This window comes from Echeneis naucrates, chromosome 7 (assembly GCF_900963305.1).
Source record: "Echeneis naucrates chromosome 7, fEcheNa1.1, whole genome shotgun sequence".
Classification (NCBI taxonomy): Eukaryota; Metazoa; Chordata; class Actinopteri; order Carangiformes; family Echeneidae; genus Echeneis; species Echeneis naucrates.
The window spans coordinates 5,020,332-5,043,112 of record NC_042517.1 but is presented as its reverse complement, the minus strand read 5'-3'; the positions used below and the strand labels follow the sequence as shown (position 1 = coordinate 5,043,112).

The 22,781-nt window shown below is 45.1% G+C and overlaps 1 protein-coding gene across 2 annotated transcripts; it reads right to left on the bottom strand.

Moving 5' to 3' along the window:
- Window positions 1-858: 858 nt before the first annotated feature.
- On the bottom strand, window positions 859-22,557 carry dvl1a (dishevelled segment polarity protein 1a). Of its 2 annotated transcripts, none has more exons than XM_029506327.1 (15): window positions 22,079-22,557; window positions 17,122-17,191; window positions 14,973-15,094; window positions 12,249-12,367; window positions 8,392-8,530; window positions 8,083-8,176; window positions 7,859-7,928; window positions 7,607-7,746; window positions 7,023-7,099; window positions 6,407-6,474; window positions 6,158-6,281; window positions 5,951-6,117; window positions 5,308-5,475; window positions 4,986-5,201; window positions 859-2,889 (listed from the first exon to the last, which is right to left on the bottom strand). In XM_029506327.1, the coding sequence occupies exons 1-15, from the start codon at window positions 22,330-22,332 to the stop codon at window positions 2,369-2,371; spliced, it is 2,349 nt and encodes a 782-aa protein (XP_029362187.1). In that variant the 5' UTR covers window positions 22,333-22,557; the 3' UTR covers window positions 859-2,368. The 2 variants fall into 2 exon arrangements, with proteins under 2 accessions (XP_029362187.1, XP_029362188.1); XM_029506328.1 differs by having other exon boundaries at window positions 5,951-6,085; window positions 6,204-6,281.
- Window positions 22,558-22,781: the final 224 nt, after the last annotated feature.

Genomic DNA, 22,781 nt, shown 5'->3' with positions numbered 1-22,781 from the left:
ATAAATGTCGTGATCACATTTTTTTCTGCTGGTAAATTAATGTGTGTGTGTGTGTGTATTTACATCAGCCTTAGCGATACTGACTGGTGTGTCGGTGTAAACTGAGATCGCTCTCAGGATCAGATGATTGAGCTTGACTAAAGCTCAGATCACACCAGCAGAGGAAGGTTACCTTTACAACTGCCTCCGCAGCGAAGTGCGTCACTGTGAGTCTTTGAAATTACTTCCTTCCTGCCAAACATACTGTGTCCGCCTTTCATGGGGGGTGTGAGGCGGGGCGGGGTGGGGGTAGTGGGCCGTCAAGTTAAGCTGCTGCAGCTTTGTGGTTGGTGGGTCCAGCAGCCTTAGCAGATTAGACGTTAACAGTCAGCCTCCAGGGAAAGTACAGGCTGCTGCTGCTGTTCGGAAGTTCCACTCAGGGGTGTTTACTGTCAAGACACAAAGCAAATGATGTGCATGAGCAAATGCCGCATGTGGTCTGCTGGGGATATTGTGACTTTTAAGTTGATCTGTATTTTTCTACAGTCTTAAGAGTTTAAGATCATGACCACCTACTCAGTGAAAACATACAGGTCTTCAGAAATTCAGAAATGACCCAGACCACCTACTCTGTTTCAAACGTTTACAAAAATCTGGTAATTCACGTTACAAGATTACCAACTTCAGAATATTCAAAAACACATTTTCATATTTCAGTCTTAAATTGCCATTGGTTGATAATACTTATTCAGTAACTGGATGTCTCCATCTAGTGGGTCTACCAAAAAAAAAAAAAAAAGAGAAACGCACTTCAGGGTTAGGCATTCACAGGCAATTAAAATGGAAAATGCAACAACATTTTGAACATATATATTTTTATTCATATATATAATAAATTTCTATGTACAATTTATTCTTCTTTTGAAAAGAAACAAATTAAAGAGAAAGCTTTGATTGCAAACAGTGTTTTATACTAAAGGGAGGGACAGACAAAATGGAAAAGTGCTCATAAAACTAGTGGGTTTGTGAGTGTGTGTGTGTGTGTGTGTGTATGTTTGCGTGTGTGTGTGTTATTTCCATCTTGTAACTCTTGTACTCTAGGTAGATACAACAGGGGGTTACCATTGTTTTGTAAGGATATCAAAGTGTGAAGGCCAGTATTCCCCTAGAAGTCACTTTGAATTTGTAAAATGAAAGTGTCTGTTGATAAACACAAGAGACATTTCACATGACAGACTGCTCCTAAATATCCACCACACAACGTGAGGCTTTGGCTTTCGTCGCACTGTTTCTTATCAAAGCTCACACTACTTGAGGAGGAGACAACAATGATGCTTTCAGCAAAGAGGTTGATGTCACGTCAACCCCAGTGTCTTTTTGTGTCTATCTGAAGGTGTTTGAACTAAAGTCCTATGAGTGTCAGGGGTTGAATCACTGACGGGAATCATGATACATTCGACAAAGCACAGTGAGGACAGCGGAAGCTCGCCACTGATTCACAAAGGGTGATGTCTGATTGTCTGTCCGTCAGCTGTGGGAGACAGTATGACACCATCAATTCAACATGATCACATAAATAACACCACAAAAATCATCCAGTGTACGGATTCTTCCTTTAGGACATTGGCAAGAGGTGACCCCTCCTGTGCCAATGATGGTAATACTTTAAACAAAACGTCTTAATTAAATTTCTTTTCTTTAAAGCAGTTGAGACAGTCATGCAATATGCAGCCTAGTTAAACTGCCTGGCTACAGGGCCTCCCTTATGAAAAAAAAAAAATAAATAAATAAAAAAATCCACAGTTTGTGAGCTGATCAAGGTCAATGTTTAGCAGATGGCAGGTAAGAGCGTAAAGAAGCTGCTGGCTGAGCCACAGCATAAAGGAAATGGGGCCAAAAGTTTAGTGTAATGAGCTAATTTAATTTTTTTTTAATAAGTAGGGAGATCCAGCCAAGTTCTAGGCCCAGAAAAAAAAGTTCCTAAGTGGCGGCTGTAGGTGTCAGTCTGGGTCTGGGGGATTGAGATCCAGGCCCAGCCAATTTAAAGGACTTGCAGAACAGAAATGATCCTACATGGAGTAAAGACTCCCGAGAGAATGTCTGCGCGGATGGTTTAAAGAATCACCACACTGAATATCACTCACGTTTCACAAACTGTACACGTCACGTCAATACAAAAGAGGGTTTTCAGCCACGAGGACCTTCGTTTGTTTATGTGAGAGGGCTCCTTCCTGTTGTGCTCTTGCTTCCTGTAGTCCTTTGCGTGGACATCAGAGGAATAGACAGATAGCAGGGACTGAGTTAGGTAAGGGGCCAGTCAGTGTCTACGTTGGAAGCGGGACGGGGCTGTGTGGGCTCAGGGAGAATCGTTTTTAAAGGCACTGTCTTGTCACATGATGTCAACAAAGAACTCACAGGGATTGCCCATAGCATGCTGGAAGGACTGGCGACTTGCGGTGAGCTCGGGAGGAACGGCTGCTAGCTCTCTCCCGGGAGGGGCTCCAGGAGGCGTGCTGCTGCAGACTGAGGTTTTGAGGGCAAGACGGGCCAGACAATAAGGAGGAGGCAAGCCTGGGGGACCGTAGGAGGAGGCATGGCTTCGCTCGCTGTGGGCGCAGGAGCCTGGCCCTGGCTGAGTGAACGGGGCGTGGCTGTAGGTGAAGGACGGGTGGCTGTTCTGTGAGTGAGAGTGGCTCCTGTTCGATTGGCTGTGACTGAGACTTGATCGGGCGTGACTGTGACTGGACACGGCGTGGCTGTGGTGGCTCATTTGGCTTGCGGACCGATCGCCGCGCCTCCCTCCACGGATGCCAGGCTCTGATTCACTGCATGTTGACCTCTGACCCTTCTCCTGTGGGGAGGAGCGTCTGCCTTTGCCTGCGCTGGGGTTGGATCCACTGCTTCGGCTTCCTGTCGAGAGGCGCAAAAAACACCAACATTTGAGCTTGGCTGTTGATAGTGCACTGCACAATTGACGCACAGTAAGCTCCAACTCATCAGCTACAGCTGATTCACAACCAGCTGGTTTGCTGCTGATTCACATGGAGGCAGAAGGTCACACATTAAACAAATGTATTGCAAAAACTTAAGAAAGCCTTCGTTCTATTTTACAGAAATCATTCATCTTATTAAGTGAATTAATGTTAATTGTTATGTAATTAAACACATTGCTCAACTTTGTTTAAGGTGTGACAAGTTATTTTCTTAAGGTGTCTACAAAGAGTCACCAGTCAAGGGCAAACATGATTATCTCAAAGGGGTTTTCCCAAATATCACCAGCACCAACAATCCCAGAGCGTCATCTGATATTCATACAAACACTGAAACATCCACAGATTAGAATTGATACACCTACATCAGAAAGACTCTGCCACACAGCACTTTGTGGTTAATATAGAATAGTTCAGCAAATTTGTCACAAGCATTCACCGCATTTACTTTGCCAGTTTTGGCTTGAAAGTAGGTTAGTGTAACATCTCAATGTTGGTCATGCATGCTGGTGGCATCATACTGATGGAGGTGTACCACGCTGTTGCAAAATCAAACATTCCACGCCTCCCCCTTCCGCAATGAGCCCAACAGTACTGGGTAAAATGGTGCATGATTGCCCCCTGTCAGTAGGAATGATAGCACAAGCCTTGGAGCGGAGTGATCATCCTGCATCATGCACCTCCCAGCACAGCACAAATACATGCTCACAGGTGCAGAGAGGGAGAATGGACTGTCAGGAGAATCACACATAGGATACATACGGACGAAGGAAAACACATGGAATAGGACAGGTGGAGGAAAAAAAGGGGGGGGGGAACAACCTTAAAGCTACAGGATGATAGGTGGAGAAAGTTGAGAGAGAGAGAGAGAGAGAGAGAGAGAGAGAGAGAGAGAGAGAGAGAGAGAGAGAGAGAGAGAGAGAGAGAGAGAGAGAGAGAGAGAGAGAGAGAGAGAGGAGTAGAATAAGACTGGCGAGGATCGATGGTGAAACAGCGCAAAAGAAAGAGAGCAGCAGAGGAGGAGAGGGGGTTAGCAGGCTTACCGGTTCCCCCAGTGTCCTGGGACTACCTCCTCCTTCAGTCTACCGTTGCCCAGCAGAAACAGAGGGAACAACAGAATTACACACACCTCCCAGCCCAGCCCTTCCCACTCTGTCTAACGTACCCTGCTCCATCTCAACCCATGAGCTCATGACCTAAATAAATGCCACTGGTCCTGTACTTGTTACCCAGGTCTTCCAATTATGGAGAAACTAGCCCTCAAAAATGCACACATGCACGCATTCCACAAAAAACAAAACAAAAAACAAAACACAACATAAGAAAATCATCTGTCATCTCCATCCTCCCAAAGATTGCAGATAAACCAACTGAGGAAATGACAACCAGCTGAAAGTATGACATGACAATGTCTGGATGAATGATTGAAAACGATGGGAATCAGGCTGATAGACGGTAACAGGTAACTTACCATTCTCTGGTTTCAAATGTATACCACTGGCACACCATCACAGCCACCGACTAACATACAACACCCCCCCAACCCCATTCTCCACTCTCCCTCAATGCAGATCAAAAACCATGCAGTAGCCACGCAAAGCACGATCACATTGTGATTCAAAATGGAAACACAAAGGTCATTTGAGAACTGATGGAGAGTGATGGACTCTGTGTTGATCATTTCAAGTTGGCGATTTGTAATCACATGACTGATCAAGTTGGTTTGTTTTGTTTGTTTGTTTGTTTGTTGTTGTTTTGGTTTTTTTTTTTTAAGTACACACCCAGTACTGCAGAGCTGTCCGCTGCGTGACTCAAGATGCTCATGATTGACCTTGACAATACAGGACGTATTTTAGAACACACATATTTAAAGCTAACATTAGCATGAGTCAGACATTTCGACTTAGATTAGGATCAATGTCGTGTTGCATGTTCAGTCAAATCATCACATTAATTCATGAAAAGGCTGATGGGAAACTCTACAGACCCATCTTGCCCTTCCTTCTCATTGCTCACCCTCGCTTTGCTGGCTGCCTGCGCTCCCGCTGTGGAAACTGTGGCATGGGTCTGAGTATCCAGGCGGGAAACTGGGGGGTGCGGTGGGAAAGGGAGGGTAGGGGAATGGCTGCCCGCCCAGGGGCCAGGGGTTGCTGGAGGGAGGGAGCGGTGCCAAGGTGTCCTGCTCAGAGCCTCCACCGCTGGATCCCTCATTTAAATTGAGCGATGCCATGTCTTATTGGATAGAAAGCAGAACCAGAGAGGGGAAGATTTAGCACAATCCTCCTATTCACAGGAACATAGACATGCATTATTGACAGACTGAGAGAAGCGGCTGTACTTTGGCACAGGTCCCCGAAGGTGTAGTAGCACTGTTCGGAGAAGGTGATCTTGTTGACCGTGTGTCTCAAGTAGCCATGTTTCAGCAGACTGCTTGCATACTTCCTCGCATCTCGCCGGTCCTTGAAACCCTCTACTCTGGAGTAAAGCCAGTCCACCACGTCAGCACCTGAAACGGCAGCAAAGACACACACACGCAGACATGTAGACTCCTTCTCTGATGTGTTGAACAGATGTTAAAAATATTTGATACACAAAACAACCAGCGTGATAAAAAACAGGGAAATTAAGTCAGTGGAGTTAATGTCAAAACGGTGCGATTTTTTTAAATCCTCAGACAACACAACTAAAAGTGAAGCTTTCTGGACAGAGTTGAAATAGTTTTCTTTTTTTAAAAAAAGGAAATGATTCAGGCTATGCTTCTTAGCTGGTATGTCATGACAGATTTATTTTCAGAATATGCCTAGGTGGACTGCCTTCTTTTGGATGTTAATTTTGATGAGTCATTGCTATTCATTGACACCACCAAATTTCAGTGCATTATGCAAACCAAGCACTTACTTCCAGTAAATCTAAAAAAAAAAACCAACAAAAAACCCTCTTTATCTATAGATATGCATTCACTCAGCTCAGTTTTTTCTCACCAATGACAGCGTTGGCAATGGTGATCTTCAACCACATCCTGTCTCTGATCTCAAGGCCAGAATCAGGCAACTGCATCACCTTTACAATAGTTGCCATGTCTGTTTTACTTGCAGATAGAGGCAAGTCGTCAAACTCTGGGATGGGAGGAGAGAATGAAAAGAATTTAAAAAATTAAAAGTTGAAAAGCAGATTTTCTTTCTCACTGTCTCAATGTTTTAATAGTTCCAACAGTAATAATGGGGCTGGTTTTACCGTAGTGTGGGTAAGGTCCTGTTAAGGCGGTGGTGTGAGAAATCCAGGCTGCAGGGTCGATTGGTCTCACAGGTTCAGCTGAGAAATGGAGGCATCAGTTACACTGCTCCAGATGTAATAATATCATGTGGTACATTATATCATTTCTAAGGAACTTAGAGATGTGTCCATGTGACGGCGAACAATACCAGCACTTGTCTTACCACGAGGGATGGTGAAGTAGCTTCGTGGAGATGGGTCCCAACATTTGGCAACAGTAAGACTAATAGGACTGGAGAGGAAAATAGAAAAGAAATGTGATTTACTCAAATAATGCAACAACACAACAGAGAGGAGAGAAAACAGATTGCATTGCTGTCAGACGTGGGAAATTGCTAACTGGCATTTATCAAGCCTCGTGTTTCATGTCTGAGTGGAGATCGCTTACCAAAAGTTAACACTAGATGACACCAGAAGATAATCAGATCTGCTTAGTTATAGGAGAGCGTTCGTGTGTATAGTCCTTGTACTGTTAAAGGGTGCTGTGAACTGGTAGAACCAGTGAGAGAGGAAGGCAGGCAGGTCGCTGAACACAAGCTCACCAGGCTTGTTTTACAAAACCCTCATAAAGAGTCTGGCAACAATGGATGAACTTTGAGGATATGCTTTCATTTCACAGTCATTATTTTTCCCGTCAATGCTTCGAATGACCAAAGAGCATCCTGTCAGTGTGAATCACTTACTTACTGCTTACTCTGAATGTTGCTCTCAGTCATGTCTTCAGCTGTGAAATGAAGAACCTTAAATGTTTGGGAAAGGGTCATGGTTACTAAGTCTTACCCGGTTTTGGAAACAATCTCTCTGAGAATCCTCACAGCGTCATCATTACTCATGTTCTCAAAGTTAACATCATTCACCTGTCAAACAGAGAACAAGCGACGTAATTAAATGAACATATCTAAATACATTGTTTTTTCACATCAATATCATTATTCTGAATCTTGACCAACTGTACTGTGCACACATTCCTCTCTACAGTGCTCGGTCACCTGCAGATATCGCACTGCTCTGCACAGGGTACATGGTTGAGCTATAATGCAAATGTTGATGCAGTCAACAAATTGTAGTAAACCATTGTGTGTTTTATAGTGGGTGGAGCCACAGAGCCCTGTCACACAGAGATCAAAAAGGAGTAAATAACAGGAAGGAAAAGGAGAGGCAGCTTTACAACTTGGCAAGAGCGCCTCGAATCGGAACAGGTTTTAAATAGGCCACAAAGCCACAGATCTCTTTCAGTTTCACACTGTAGAAGATCGGCAACAGAGATGTTGTCATTACACCATACACTGATGTGTACTATAAACGTGCAATACCAAGTGCTGAATGTTTGTTTTTAACGGTCCGAACACAACACGTTCGCGTACCTGGAGGAGCATGTCTCCGGGCTCTATTCTGCCATCAGCAGCCACAGCTCCACCCTTCATGATAGAGCCGATGTAAATGCCACCGTCGCCCCGGTCGTTACTTTGACCAACAATACTGATACCCAAGAAGTTGTACTTCTCTGTCGGAGGGAGGAAGCAGGAGATGACTCATAATGCTGGTTAGGCATGCAGCCGTGTCATTCATGTGCATTGTTCTATTCAGATATACACAATAAAGTCATTATAGTTTACCCATGTTGAGTGTCACGGTGATGATGTTGAGGCTCATGGTGGAGTCTGTGATGCTGCTGAAGGATGAAGACTGGAAAAGCAGGAGGAGGATACAACAAGTTGAGCATATTGTAGTCAACGTGGCAGAAAGTCTATATCAATCAAATCTCTCATCTGTTTCCCACAGTCTGTGTCAATTTTCATTTTCAGCGGGGACAGTGATGGACAGTCTGCGAGGTGCTCACCCGGTCTATCTTGGCCACCTTGTGCCTTCGCCGGCGGCGCTTGTGTCTGCGCATCAGCTGTGAAGAAGAGCTCTGTTCTGTGGAGCTACTGAGTCTGAAACCCAGAAGGAGGCAATAGGAGGAGGAGAAGACAAAGACATGAGGTTTTTGGATAACAGGGGAAACGCATTTTGTTGCATTTTTTTTTTTTTTTATTTATTGTTACCTGCAGTTTACAGTGCTGTGCCCTTTAACAGCTACAAAACAATTTTTCAACATGACAGCCAGTTATATTTACGGCTTTTAGAGAGTCCAGATGTCGTGCATTACCTGCTGGCGTCCTCGTCTTCTTCACTGTCTACAAATGAGCTGGACTCCAGCTCGCTGCTCATTACCGAGGCGCTGTCATAACCCATGGCCGAGTCCCTGGCAGTTCGCTCTGATTTAGAGTGGCCGTTGATGCGAGGGACTGGCGGGAGAAAGAGCAGGGCAGCAGTGAGTCAGGCGGGAGGTAACGCTGCTTATTGCGCTGTCAGATCTGAATGAGCGAGAGCAACGAGGAAGGGAGGACGTCTATGGGAGACTTTGGCATCAATGAAAAGATGAAGTGAAAAGCAGAAGTGGGATTTCAATCACACAGGTCGGCAAGAAGCTGTAGTGTTGATGGGATGACATAAAGCACCAATAATTACTTAGGAATTAAAAATAGGTTAAAGCATAACAGAAAAATCAATTCTGCTGTTTCACATTTATTTTCGACGCAGTGTCTAACTGCACACAGTTCTGCAATAATCTGCTTCGGGCAGAAAGACAACACAAAGCTGTGTAGTAAAATTCCCAGCAGAGGATTATCCTGTCTTGTCTCTATACGTACATCTGGAATGAGGCGACGCTGTCTCAGGGTGACAGCGGATTGGCTGGAAAGGTCTCATTAGGTGAAGAGGGCGGGGCAGGCAGCGCCTCCGCCAAGGGCGAGCAAAATATTCCAGCAATGTGGTAGTTCCCATCTCGAGCTCCGCCCACGAAGTGCTCTTTCGAAAGCTGAGCCACGGCACGTAAGCTCTCAGTCAGTGGAGGAACTGATATCTACCGAGAGGATTCAGTCAAACATATTTTCTCCCACGCACAGATGGCTGCCACCCCAGACAAGACAAAACAACCCCCCCCGCCCCTCCAAAAACAAAACAAAACAAAAAAAATCCCACAAACGTGCAGGTTCACTAATTCAGACTGAAATCTGTGTCTCTGTTGCTCTGCTCCGTCTGTGCTAGTGGCTCCCTCAAAGCCAGCCTGAGTCCCAACAGTCTGTGCCCGCCGGCTTCACAGCTTATCTACAATAGAGGCACGGACGAAAATAGGAAATAAGTATAAAGACGCCGCATAAAGGATGACAAGTACGAAAAAAAAAAGAAGAGCTAAATCGTTTTTTTGCTTTGCCTGGACGTCTTTGTGGCCTTGACATTTGAAAGGAAATAAACAGGCAGACAATGAACTCATTGTATGAAACCAAAAAGGCCAGATTAAAATAAAACTGAATCCTACCTGCAAAACAAGAGAACACCTACTGTCAGCACCTTTGAATGGCACCAAAAAAGATAACCCACATGAAACTGACCACAAAAATCAAAACACTGGTATCATATAACTTATTCAAATGTAAGATTCTATCAACGGACATGAAACAACAAATCCCTCTCACCGCGTACGACAGTGCACTCTCATCTGATGCACAGAGGAACTGAGCTGAGGTCAGGAGAAAGTATCTGCTCCTCCCTCCCTCCCAAGGCATACAGCTATACAATAATCTGCCTCTGACCAATCAGACGATGGCGTTCTCCAAAACACATAGAGATAATATGAGATTTGAGATGATGTGCTGTCCGGTCCCGTCCTCTCTCATCTCTGCCTCAGGTGATGCCATCAGGTTATTAAAAGCCCAAATGCTTTCAAGAGAGTTGCATCACTGAAATTGATTTCAAGACATTTTCATAACTGAGGTCAGTTTAACTTCACCATCTGTTGCTGCACTTTGTGGAAATACTTTCAACACAAGCATAAGTGCTCCGGCTTAGCCATGTCGTCTTTGACCTCAGCCCCGAAATCCCGGCAGCACTGAGCAGCATTATGCTTCATGCAGAAGCAAAGCTTGTCAATGGTTTTATACACTCTCACTATAGTATGAAACTGCCATAAGTGAACACCACACTCTTGTCTTACAACAGGTTAAGATGTGCTACACCTTGCGGCCTCGAAAACAGATCATATCCCGTAACTTCATGCTGCCCGACGGGCTTTTTCACCTGTACACCCTCCTAAAATTTTCATCTGCTCCATTATTCTTCCATTCATTCTCAAAATGCTGCAGCTCAGGAAGGGAGGGGGAAAAAAAAAAAGAAAAACAAGGGTTGATCACTGTAAAGCAGCCACCGTTCACACAGAGACAGAAACACTTGAAGCATACGTATAAGGTGACAGGGGAATTCCTGCTGCTGCTTGTGCTGCAGGCCGCGAGGTGAAGAGGCGGAGCCACCGCTTCCTACTGCATATGCCTTTCCATCCAGGCCATGCGATTGTGACGGCAAAAACTGAGCCAAATTGAATCACATTTCATTGTGTCTTGCTAGATTTATGAGCTGCAAAACTGCTGGTAGACCAACAGGGGACACGCCCAGCTTCCAGCTTTCATTTAATTACAGCTTACAAAATAGCAGGCGAGGAGATGCGAGGTGCGGAGAGACTGTTTGAGTGTGTGTGTTTTTGTGAAATACATGAGGTGATCCTTCAGTCCGTCTCTATTTTCCAGCATCAGTGTAATAATAGCATCTTATCTGTGTCGTGGTCAGTCCACACAGGACGATGGCAGACAGATGTAATGTGTGTTCATTCGACTTGATGTATTTCCGTATCACAGACAAAACAGCAGATGTGCAATCGGCAGTGAGCACCAGTTGTTCTGACCTGATGTGAGTCTTGGGCCAAATCAAAATAAAACCACTGTTACAAGTGGTGTGTGAAAATGACGCACACACAAGGAAAAAAAAAAAAAAAAATCAGTAGACGTGATTATTGACTTATTTTTGGGGTAAGTAAAATCCGGTTCTTAAAACTACGTGACAGTTACAGCCTTTCCTCCGAGCCCATCATGATGCTGCACTCTGTGATACTAATTGCACCACATAAATTAATGAGTATTTGGTTAATGAGCCTCAAGCGCAGGATACAAAGAGCCAGCCTTGCTGTGAAGAAAGGATGAGCGTAGGAGAGACAGACAGAGAGAGACAACTGGCTTTGCAATGAGTACAAACATCAGCAGACTGTGAGCATCACAGGCTGCTCCTTTATTACTTTCTCCCATTAAAAAAAAAAAAAACAGCTAAATTTGCCAAAATCTCTATGTGGAAAAGACAGGAATAGAAAATATTGACCGTCAGATGGTCCTAATAACAATGCACATCTCTTCCTGCAGCACCAGCACATCCTGTTCTCTGCTGTGGGCAGTGCAGACATGCTACGTTGTCTGTCGCGCCCTCATTTTAAGAAGCAGAGCCTGTGAATCAGTTCTTCTGAGGGCTCAGGGAGAAAGCCATCCTCCTCCAAACAAAGTGATTTTAATAGGATCTGCTTCAGTTAAATGCCAACGCTTCAAAGCACGGCTCTCAGAGGCTTTTAAAGCAGATGCGAACTATTTTCTTTTCCAGGTAGACTGTTGAAGACAGGATTTATATCTGAACAATAGCTGAAACCAAATGTCCTCTGATATTTCAAAAGAACACTAGCATCCTCTGGCAGGATATAGTCCTTATACAAGATTGAAGTGTGGCCACCAAGTGGAAATGACCTTGCCTGTGACCATAAACCTGAGTCACACTCAAGAAAGAGAAGAGACAATTGTTGGGCAAGACGGTGGATCCCATACACTGAGACACTTGACTCACTTCCTGCTTACTTTCCTCTCTGAGAATTTATGCTTTTCTTGGTCTGACAGAGCTATAACTCACTGGGCCCCATGTTATCCCTGGGGGTGTCTATTATCTATCCACTTTGAATTTTTTTTTTTTTTTTTTTTTTTTCATGGTTGAGTGACGTGTGCAGAGTAGGAAAGTTGCAGGCGTTGAAATGTAAGAACTTGGAAATGACAAGATAATTGCATTTTAAGGATCCATCTGCGCCTGGCTGATAATACTCACTCTCTGTCTCTCTCGCTCTCCTCCGTGCGCGCTCCCTCTCTCGCTCTCTGCGGTGGCTCAGGAGGGACTCTGTGCCCGTCTCGGTGTCCAGGCCATCTCGACTGCTCACCGCGTTGGCGCTGCAACGCACACATGTCGGAAAACTTCAGTCAGATTCACAATTATGTACAAAACACACACACACACAACCGCTCTCACAGAAAGTCCTTCTAATTCATTCTCTAGCTCGTGACCAACACCCCTGAGCATAATCCCTGACTTCAATATACTGCTGTCTGTTATAATATCAGTTCTCCTGCCATTCAGCCTTAGGGGAATATAGAACTCATATTATAACTCTGTTTTGAATTCAATCCCTCTGGCCAAAATAGCAGTTTCATTGTTCTGCGGTATGTGATGTGTTTTTCACTAAGTGTCATTAATGACCAGATACCCTGAGAGGCAGCCGTTCTGGACAATACTTGCATTAATGAGACCTATTGAAAGCCCAGATGGTGCCTGGAGCACGATCGGGAGAGGGTCAGACAGGGAAGAATGACAGCTCGCATAAAAAAAAAAAAAAAAGCGAGAAGTGGTAGATCAGGTGTGGGACTGAGCAATAAGCCGGCCTGTGTTCTTGAGAGTCTGGGAGTCTGGGGGTTCAGGAGGGGCCGGGGGGCAGATTGTTATTTTGTCAGAAGGCTGGAGACGTCATGGCCTCGGGCGCCAAGGTTACGGGACTTACACAGCCACCAGGCATCTAGGAAACCTGAAGCTGGTGAGAAATCTACACAATCCTGACAGTCTGTCACACACACTTATGCATGTGAGCAACACGTACTTCACACCTGCATACGTAATCAATTTTGCGTTTGCGCACACTCTGGCGCAATTCTCCAAAGGCTCTGCTGCAATATAAACAGTGTCATAATCATTGTATATAAACAGAGCAAAAGAGAACCCAAACACAAACGTCATCCTGCAGTAATTTGGGAAAAAAAAAAAGTCCTTGCACACCTCAGTGGCAGTTTGTGTGTGTTCAATGCAAATTAAAAACACAAACGGCAGACAGGATGCTGTGTCTGCTGTGTTCACTCAGCGGGATAAAGTGTGCAATGAGGCATGCTTACATGCTTCTGCTGAGGGATAATAATGGTTGCACCTGGGCCAGGCCTCCCCGCCACAGGTCAGTGCATGTGTGCAAATATAACAGAGGATGCACAGTGTGGATACATTTGTATTGGTGGCGATTGGAAGGCAGTGCAATGATTAATGCAGTGATCACTGCGTCTCTGTCAGGCTGTCAATGGCTGCTGACCAGCCGGACGGCAGGTCTGCTGATCTAAGCGGGCGGGGCGGGGGGATTATCTAAGGCACTAGGCTGCAGCTGTGAACAAATGCCACCCCCTTTTCAATCCCCCTCGTACCCACCACCACTCCTTCACTGTTGCCAATCGCCACCCCCTCACTCTTGGGAAATGGCGATGGGTGCTTTTAATGTCCATTAATCCGGATTACCAAACAGAAGCACATCAGTTGTGTCCTTTCTCAGCCCAAAACACCTATTCTGTGTGTTCATCAAATAGAGCCATTCATGCTGACAAACACATGAAATGCATGAATAAAGCACAAAGAGAAAATTAAGTGGTAATAACATTGCAGCTATTTGCAGAGAGCTGTAGAAAGTGGAAGGTTGGATTCATTTCAGAAAGAGAGGAGGTTCACTGGAGGGAATTCACCACGCTGCTTTTTTTTTTGAGAGAAAGGCCTGTCTGTCTGACTCGACCAGGGAAACAGAAGGGAGAGTGAGGGAGGGGACAGGGCGGGAAATGACGTGGGGCCAAGGGGAATGGCACACTTTCGCTTGTGTCCACAAGGTGGCAGTAATCCCAGTGAAAGCTGGCTGGGAACAATAAAATCATCAGGGCAGCTGACAGCCAAACAGCAGGGAGCAGCCCATAGAGGGCAAAAGCGAGCTGAGACGTCAAACACTGGATAAAGAGATACACCGAGACATGACAGATTGCTTGTTCTCAATATAGAGGCTCGGCCATATTGCTCTGGAGCTGCAATAGCAACAACGCTCAGCCCCACTGCCCCCCAGCCCTTCCAGCTATATTTAGCACGGGACTGCTTCTCTGTAAGTGCAGTGATATTCTCTAATCAGTCAGTTTGAAGTCAAACTCTGGAATCAGGTATCTGTAATCATGCTTTTGACAAAATTCCCGTTTGTGAGCTTTTCGGTACCAATGTGCTTTTGTGAACCATACACGCCTTTGTTAACCAAGTATGGATGAATGCTCTCAGTGACTGAAGACAATCGGCCTCTTTGAGTGCCAGGATTTGCCTGAAGATGTTTATGCTGCAAAGGCTATTTCAAGAATCAGCAGCACTGGAAGCGTTCGCATCATATTTACATAGATGAGCGGACTAATGGCAAGCTCCACGACTGAGTGGATGGGAGGAGGGAAGTGGGAACAGCACTCACACTCTTGCATGTTCCCACTCTCGAGCTTTATGACATGCCATATTTACACATGGGTGTACGGACCACCTACACCGCTTCCACGAGCCTGACGATGATCTTCCCTGATGAGCAATCCACATTCTGATTAGCACATATGGCATGCTGTGAAATAAAAAGGTCGCCCAGTGCACAGGATTGTGTGCTTCAATGCATCTGCCGACATGCATGTATGTGTGTGTAATTGTGCATATATAACAAGCGGTAATCAGCCTACTTACTGGAAGGAGGGAGGGCGTGAGTCTCCGATGCCCCCTGTTCTCTCGAGAGGAGGCGGCAGCTCTGGATGACTCTCTGTGCACTGCGATCCTCCATCAGAATGGGTGCTTTCTGCCAAGACCAACTGGGAGTTGAGCAGAAGGAAAGATTCATTATGGACCAGACGTATTCAGCTCAGAGAGCAAGGCAGACAATAATAAATATTTAGCTGAATGATATTGGTCCCATGGTGTGAAGGGGGAAGATCAAAAACAACCTCAACAGATTCTGCGACAATCAAAGATAAAGGCGCACAGTGATGTTGGCACCAGAGAGACATCCACGCTCGCACTCAAGTATGCACGAGGAAAGACGATGAGATGCTGGGAGAAAAAAAAAAAAAAAAAAAAAAAAAGGGCCGCAGAGATGACTGCTGGCGCAGAATAAACTTGAGAAACGCAGCAAGCAACAGAAAAACTTAAAAGACAACACTGCTTTTATGCAGTTGAGTGTCAGAACAAAGGATGATGTACAATGACCCATAGCTGCTGCTACTCCCCCTTTCATCTGAGCCAGAGTAATGAAAGTTAAAGCAGGCAGCTGCGGAGTAACAATTTTTCTAATGCGAGCCTTAGATTGCCAGATGTCACTTTAATGTCATCAGGTTCTTAAATGAACCCCTTTGGTTACTTTCTCAAGGACTGAAATTGTTACAGTGGTTTCCATCACTTTCTGAGTCTGGTTTTCTGTTTCCAACATGCTAAGAATGAATATGTTTGGCTTTGGCCCTTGGTTCTCCTGATTTACGGAAGACTGATCGAGGCTAATACTGTGGCACAGAAAACTATCCCCATTTCTGGGTGCGAATGTAAATTCTGGAAGACTCAATATGTGGGGCGCATTGGATTATTTTATAAATACATCTGGGTATCATCTACACGCTTAACCTTTAGGTCACATGGCATTATTTTGATTTAATTTCAACTCTTTGACTGCAAGTTTTATAATAAGTTGCATCACAGAATGCATGACAACCTTTGTACGTTTTCATATATTTAAAAAAAAAAAAATCTATGAATATGTTGTGAATATGTACTTAGTCTCATAAAGTAATAGTTCATGCTTGTTATAACCATTAGATGATTAATCTAGCAAAGTACAAATTTGTCTTTGTAGTTGGATCCAGTGTAAATTACAGTAATACAATAATGGGTATTACAAGGGATAATTGTTTTATTTAAATATTGGTGCTGCCAAAACACACATAGAAGTCACAAGACAGCACATTTTAAATGATGCATCATGAAAAATATTTAAATGTCAAACGCCTTGAATAACCTGGAGCAAAGGTGTGGTATCGTGAATACATGAAAAGATAATACATTCACTTCAAAAAAAAAAAAAAAAAAAAGGATTAAACTAGTTGTGAAGCACCTGGCGCAGTGTGCAGAGTAAACCTGCCAACGTGAAGCTAAGCAACTGTGAATGCAATATAGAGACGCCCACATTTCGTTAAGCATCAGGGCAGCATATCGACAGGCTTCAAGCCCTGTTATTAGATTTTATCAGCAATGCTTAGTGATAACAGCCAAGACAGTCGCACACAGCTCTGACCTCCCTGCAGAGGAAGCCATGGAAAATAATGGATTTTGTCACAGAGCTCAATTATTGTAATCATAATATTTATTTGCTAGATTGTTAACAAAAACCCACAAAGTATATCAAATGAGCAGCCTGTAAAACTGATTAACTGTTTGTAGTGAAGCCCAAGCTTCTGTCTCCTCTGGAAGAGCAACGATTAAGACGTTCATGCTCCACTACGGTGGCAGATTGATTTGTATTGATACACTTTATTGTCCTCATAGTCTCACAGCTCTGTGCATCTTCTGTAATTACAAAGCAGTGTAAATCTCCAGGTGACAATAGAGCGACCCCCATCAGATAGACTACACTAACTGGGGCGAACTCAACCACCTCTGAACGTATTTTGTAACTGTGGCTTAGTTTATTATCAAATGGAAGCACCTGAGACAGCGGGCTCAAGGTGAAGAGTGTTTAAAAAGCTCTGATGTACGAGTGCTCCACACATCTTTGGCTGCAGCTTGAAGCTCGACGGCGAGGCAAGCAGCCAGAGAAGGGGTGCAGGACGGGTGCGCCATCCATCTCACTTACCCAGGACACTACTCTCCCATTGAAGCAGGGCAGCTTGGCGTTGTCATCGGAAATCTCTTCTTTGACAACCCTGGGGGGGGGGGACAGAGGCAGACAGAGATAGTCAGGAAAACCGGCTGGGAGAAGGACACAGAATCAGCCTGGAGACGCTGCACCTCCCCTGCTCAGCTCACACATACTGAGAAACATTCACGCTTTCTAAGTCACATTTTCCACATGTCCTTCAGACCAGCTTTGCACTCTTGGTAGCGCGGGTGAGCTCAACGAGCAGCAGCAGTGTCTCTATCAGGGATTTTGGCTGTCTGACCACTCACACTAAACACAATAATGTGATAAGTGCTCAACACTCCAGGTTTAATTACTGCTTTATAGGGCTTACCCGAACAGGCGTTTCATAAAGATCTACTGCAGACAGACAGACAGACAGATCCATAGATAGATGTGTCATGCGTGTGGGTAGTAAAAGCCTCCTAGCTGTGGCAGCAGGGCGTCAAGGCACGGGAGCATGTATTAATAGAGCGCTCGACTGTGTGAGTCTCCCTCAGTGTGATCGTCTTTGGCTGTGAATTCCCTACAAAAATACCTCCCAGTTACCCTCTGACCTGCTGGGACACAGTTCAGCAGCAAGAAGCCACCACACCTGCCAGGCTCGTGTCACATAGATCAAGCCCGAAGCTTGCTGAGGGGCAGGAGATGAGCTGGCTAACACCTGACACACTAACACGTTCATGCTGCTGAAACATCTTGATAGATTTCTCCAGTTTCCACTGTAAGGCCCCTGTATGTCTTTATTCTGTGTTGTTTGTGAGGGAGGAGGGGGTTCGTATTTTGTTTTGCAAAGGATTTTCTCAGAAAGGGCACGAGCGAGCGTTCCTGAAACTCGCTGAAGCTCTCATATTAGCGGCTTGGCTTTGAACACGGTACATGAAAAGGGAGAGGCATGATTTGAGAGCAGCAGGAAAGTCTAAGAAGATTTTCTGCAGGGGTGTCTGACAGTGACTTTACAGGGTTTTTTTTCCCCCACATCTTGTTTGCCAGAACTTCCCTGCCACTGAAATGATTAGCCAGTTGTGTTTTTGTGTGTGCGCGCCGCTGCTGCGTGAGCTGTATTGCTGGGAGTGGTGGACGGAGATAACGTAGCCCTGTGGCTGGAACTGACGACCACACAGTCCGCTGCTGTGGCCTGTTCAACCTCGGGGGAGGAAAAGGGAGGGAGGCGAGGGCCGACTCCGCTGGCTGCATGTTAGGTAGGAAGTGTTTGCATCCTCTTTCTCTCAAGCTGAACAGCCTGCTAAGGTGACTTGTGAGGATGTGGGAGTGGCCTGTACGAGTTAGATATCAGCAGCACTCTTTCTTGGCCAGGAATACGGCTGTCTGTTCCTCTGCCACAGCTCAATGATGTTGCTGTATGAAAAAAAATTAATTTCAGCATATCTGTCTCTCACAAGAGCTGAATCCAAACAACCAAAAACGAATGACGTCTTCAACATGCAGAGAAATGTCCTTTTTCTTCAGGTTCCATCTGATATCAATCAGGAGCGTGTTAGTGTTTGTTTCACTCTTGAAGTCTTACACACACACGAACATAAGCCCTGTCTAAAGAAGCATGTGTCTGGTGTGGGCTGCTGTCACAGATCTGACTTCTTAGAGCTGACAGCTTAAATAGGTTTTAACAGATTTTGCAGGATAATGACACAAGATTTATCCTGGTGATCGCTGAATATTCCACTGCCAGGGATATTTGTGTAGCTGGGGAAGATTAGGAGTGTTTGTTTATGCTGTTAGAGACAGAGGAGGACTGCGTGGTTACAACCTAAACCAAAAACCAGGGGCAGGAGAAGCCTGCTAAAACCGGGCCAGAAATCCGAGGACATTAGTGGGCTGATGTTAATGATACTATAAACAGGGAAGCAAAACATTTGTAGTGTATTATGATGGTGAAAAGATATACTTTGATATGACAAAGACTCAGGAAACAGCTTGATTCAACTTTTTGTATAAAAAACACTTTACATCAAAGAACACGCGCTGCTGGCGTTGCATTTAATGGCTTTGACAGCGACTCAATGACAAAGTCAGATGTTTTAGCTGTTTTTCATCAGTGATGTCAATAAGACAAATATTATACTGCCACCGTCGGAGCATTTTTCCTAATGCTATGACAGCCAAATGCAATAACCTTCAAATTTGTCACAGTTCTCGAACAACAAAAACAAGTGAGGTGAGGCAGGAGTGCATTTGTGCAAAAAGCTGCAGATTTTTTGGCCTCTGACTACAAGGGCTCAGCATCACTTCCTCAGCAGAAGAAAGATCCCCCTACCAGCCCCCTATTTTCCGAGGCTCAGACAAGACTGTTTCTTTCAGACCTTCAGCTTGGCTGCTTCCTCAGCTCCAGAGTGCCTCTGTGACTTGCATTATAGTGAGGTCTCAAAATCACTCACCACCAGTGGCAATGACAAAATGCCATATCATCACCTCGAAGTCTCTGGAGAAAAGAAAAAAATAAGAAAAAGAAGAAGGAGGGGGGAAAAAGAAAAAAAGCCAAGTGGGTTCCCTCTAAACAACCAGCCTCAATTAGCTTCCCGTTTTATGAATATTGATGAGTGAGTGAGTGTGACTGGGAAAAAAACAAAAACAAAAAAACAACAACAACAACAACAACAACAACAACAAACAAACAAGTGAGGTATGAAATGTGCACAAAGAAACAGTCATCGCTTAATTTGCTGTGCTCTGTGGGAATGCCACAGCTCACGGTTACACTGATTCAAAAGGGAGCGGAGACGACATGTTCACCGCATGAAGCGTTCGAGGCTTTTTGGGGGCAAAGCGTTTATCAAATTTGTGCGGCCGTCGCTTGAAGAGCTGATGTGACCGGCACAAATGTGGTTCAGCAATCCCATAAGAAAATGGCTGGTTTTTCCTGCACAGCAGGGGGTCTACTACAGAGGACCTTGCACTGGCTGCTCATTTACATTTCAAACACTGTCTATAACTGCAAGGGATTTGATGTTTTCCCTCTATGCTTCGCACTCTTATTCCTCCCCAGCTAATTCTCCAGCAGCCATGCTGTCTGTGTGGATGCCGTACAACTAGCATGGCTACCACAAAGCGCTGCCATCCCCTGTGCCTTTGACTGGATCTGCTTCCATACTGTGCCAGTACCATACGGCACTCGCAGAGCCTGGGTATTAAACCTTAACTCAAAGGCGTAGACACTCGCGAAAGAGGTGCTTAAAAACCGGCTGTGTGTAACAGCCGTTCTGACAGTATTCAGTTCATTACTGAATTTCACCATGTTTTGTTGATGCACATTCAGGAGCTGGTCAGCCTAAATGTAGCGGCGTGTTCGGCAACATGGAGCCACGTCTCCATGTGGTGAGAGCAAACATGCTTTGTTTGTTTCCATAATCTGCTTGTCGATCACCTGAGGCCCAGAGAGCAGCCCAGCCTGCGGCGCGAGAGAGGCAGGAAGCCGAGGCCGGGGACAAAGCAGCAAACCGAGACTAGCCTGCCACCAGGAAGAGCCAGCTTCCCTCACAAGGTCAGGCTGCAGTGGAAATGTATGACGTTCAGCTCTATAGACGCAGGCTGCCTCTGCATTTCCTCCCAATCGCATTTGCAGTTTACAGTTGCAGATCCTAATGTGTGTGGGCCCGTGTATGACTGATCAGATTGGAATGAGAAACAGGCACTGAATCAAATATGTCATTCTCAGGAGAGGCCTGACACATGTAGATCACACTGACCAAGAGAGCTGAAGAGCTCGTCAGGGCAGACGTTTCTCCCAAAAAAAAAAAAATCAGGATAGGGTTAAAAAAAAAAAAAAAAGGAATAGAGAGCAAAAGGGAGAGAAGGAGGGAGGAAATATTTATATTATTCATAGTGCCCAGCGTCCAGTGGTTAGCGGAGGTCGCTCCTCTGACTTTCTCTGGCAGACTTCAGGATGAAAAAATGTTGTAGTTATAGCCCACATTTCCAATTTCCATTAAAAACCCGGTGCGTCATCAGAATTTTCTGTTGCGGTGCCATATCTGATGCTGCAACTTCATCAGCAGTAAAATTAAACCGGTAGGGTTAACCACTAGTTTTAATTTCCCAGCCTCCTGACCGGAATAAATGACAATATGCACCTCACATCTGCTACAATGACTGACGACCTAATGGACTCAGAGGCTCCACGAAACTTTGGCCGCAATTCAATCTCTGTATCCTATCATTACATTTTTAAACCTTCAGTTTCATTGCTGCTGTAATCGTACAGCATGTAGTGTATTAGAAAAGAGAGAAACAGGGATATGACCACCTGGGACAATTACTGTGGATGCAAACACTGATCATATGATGGCATGTCTGGTTGTTTTTTTTTTTTTAAGATATAATATCTACAAAAGAGCAGGATTATCTAAGTAAAATCACAACTAATCAATTTATAGTCGCTTCATGTGGCTTTTACTGTGAAAGCAAAAAAAAAAAAAAAACAAAAACAAACAAAACTATACAATAACCAGGCAAAAGGAAACCAAAACAAAAGAAGTTGAAACCTGAGAACCTGAACATGTGAACTCTTTGTCAACATTGCTCTGACATTTATATTCCAGCCACAGTTGTTGCGCGGTCATTGTTATGAGTTAATGCACAGTCTCTGTTCTCCGTGCAATACGTGCACGGATGCGTCATTATAAGGGGCTCTGGACGGATCCGGTCTCCTCCACCTCCACAGGACAGCCTGTAATAATGAGCAGGTGCCAGCAGCGGGGACTCGGACACGGCACCGCCGTCCACACGCACACGTAACACGGCTGCAGCCTGCGTCGTTTCACGGCCTGTGATAATAAACCATCTAAAAACACACAGAGCCATAATAAAACAGCCCGGTGGAGCCGGACCATCTGGCTAATAATACCGATCGCCGTGGCGGTCATAATTAGAATAAATATATAAAATGGCCACTCACCCAAAATCCTGGTCCATCGATTTAAAGAAGAATTTGTAGCTATTGACCGGCCGATTGTTGAGGACATTTTTAAAATCCGCTAAGGTGACTTTCTCCGGAGAAACGGACAGTTTGACCAGATAAGGAGTCTCCTCCTCGTCTATATGATATATAATTTTAGTCTCCGCCATTGACACGGGAAAGGAACAAGGGTTGGTTGGCAGCGCAATAAACGGGCCTGCTGTCTCACCAGTCACCCGGACACATAATAACATAACAGCATTCCCCCCCCTCCACCTCCTCCACCACCTCCTCCTCCTCCTCTCTAATACATAAACCTGTGTGAGCCGAGGTGGGAATAAATAAAGCTCCGGCTCTCGGACAAACGCGGAGAAAATCCGGACATAATCGCGTTAAGAGCGGCGTCCTGTGTTCCTGCTCCGGTGTGCGTCGGTACGGTGGCTCCGTCGGCACTAAAACAGGAAGGGACAGTCCACATCCTTGCGATATGGAGTTGGGAATATTGCTATTGCTATTTTTTTTTTTTTTTTTTTTTTTTTAAACACAGGGCTAATTGGTTAGACAGTGCTGTCATCTAGTGGTGTGTCTGGGCCGTGCGCCCCCCCCCCCCCCTCCACCATCTCCACCTCCTCCACCTCCTCCACCATGCAAGCCTCTCCCTCCTCCACTACCAGCCACCCCTGCACAGAACAAAGAGGAAGTG

Excerpts from the sequence above, each read along its gene's own strand:
- dvl1a (XM_029506327.1), bottom strand. The coding sequence starts at position 22,332 with ATGTTATTATGTGTCCGGGTGACTGGTGAGACAGCAGGCCCGTTTATT. Across the intron at positions 5,202-5,307 it reads CTTCGGGGACCTGTGCCAAA|ACATGGCATCGCTCAATTTA; the intron begins GTACAGCCGCTT and ends CTATCCAATAAG. Across the intron at positions 2,890-4,985 it reads AGGCAGCCAGCAAAGCGAGG|GAAGCCGAAGCAGTGGATCC; the intron begins GTGAGCAATGAG and ends GCCTCTCGACAG.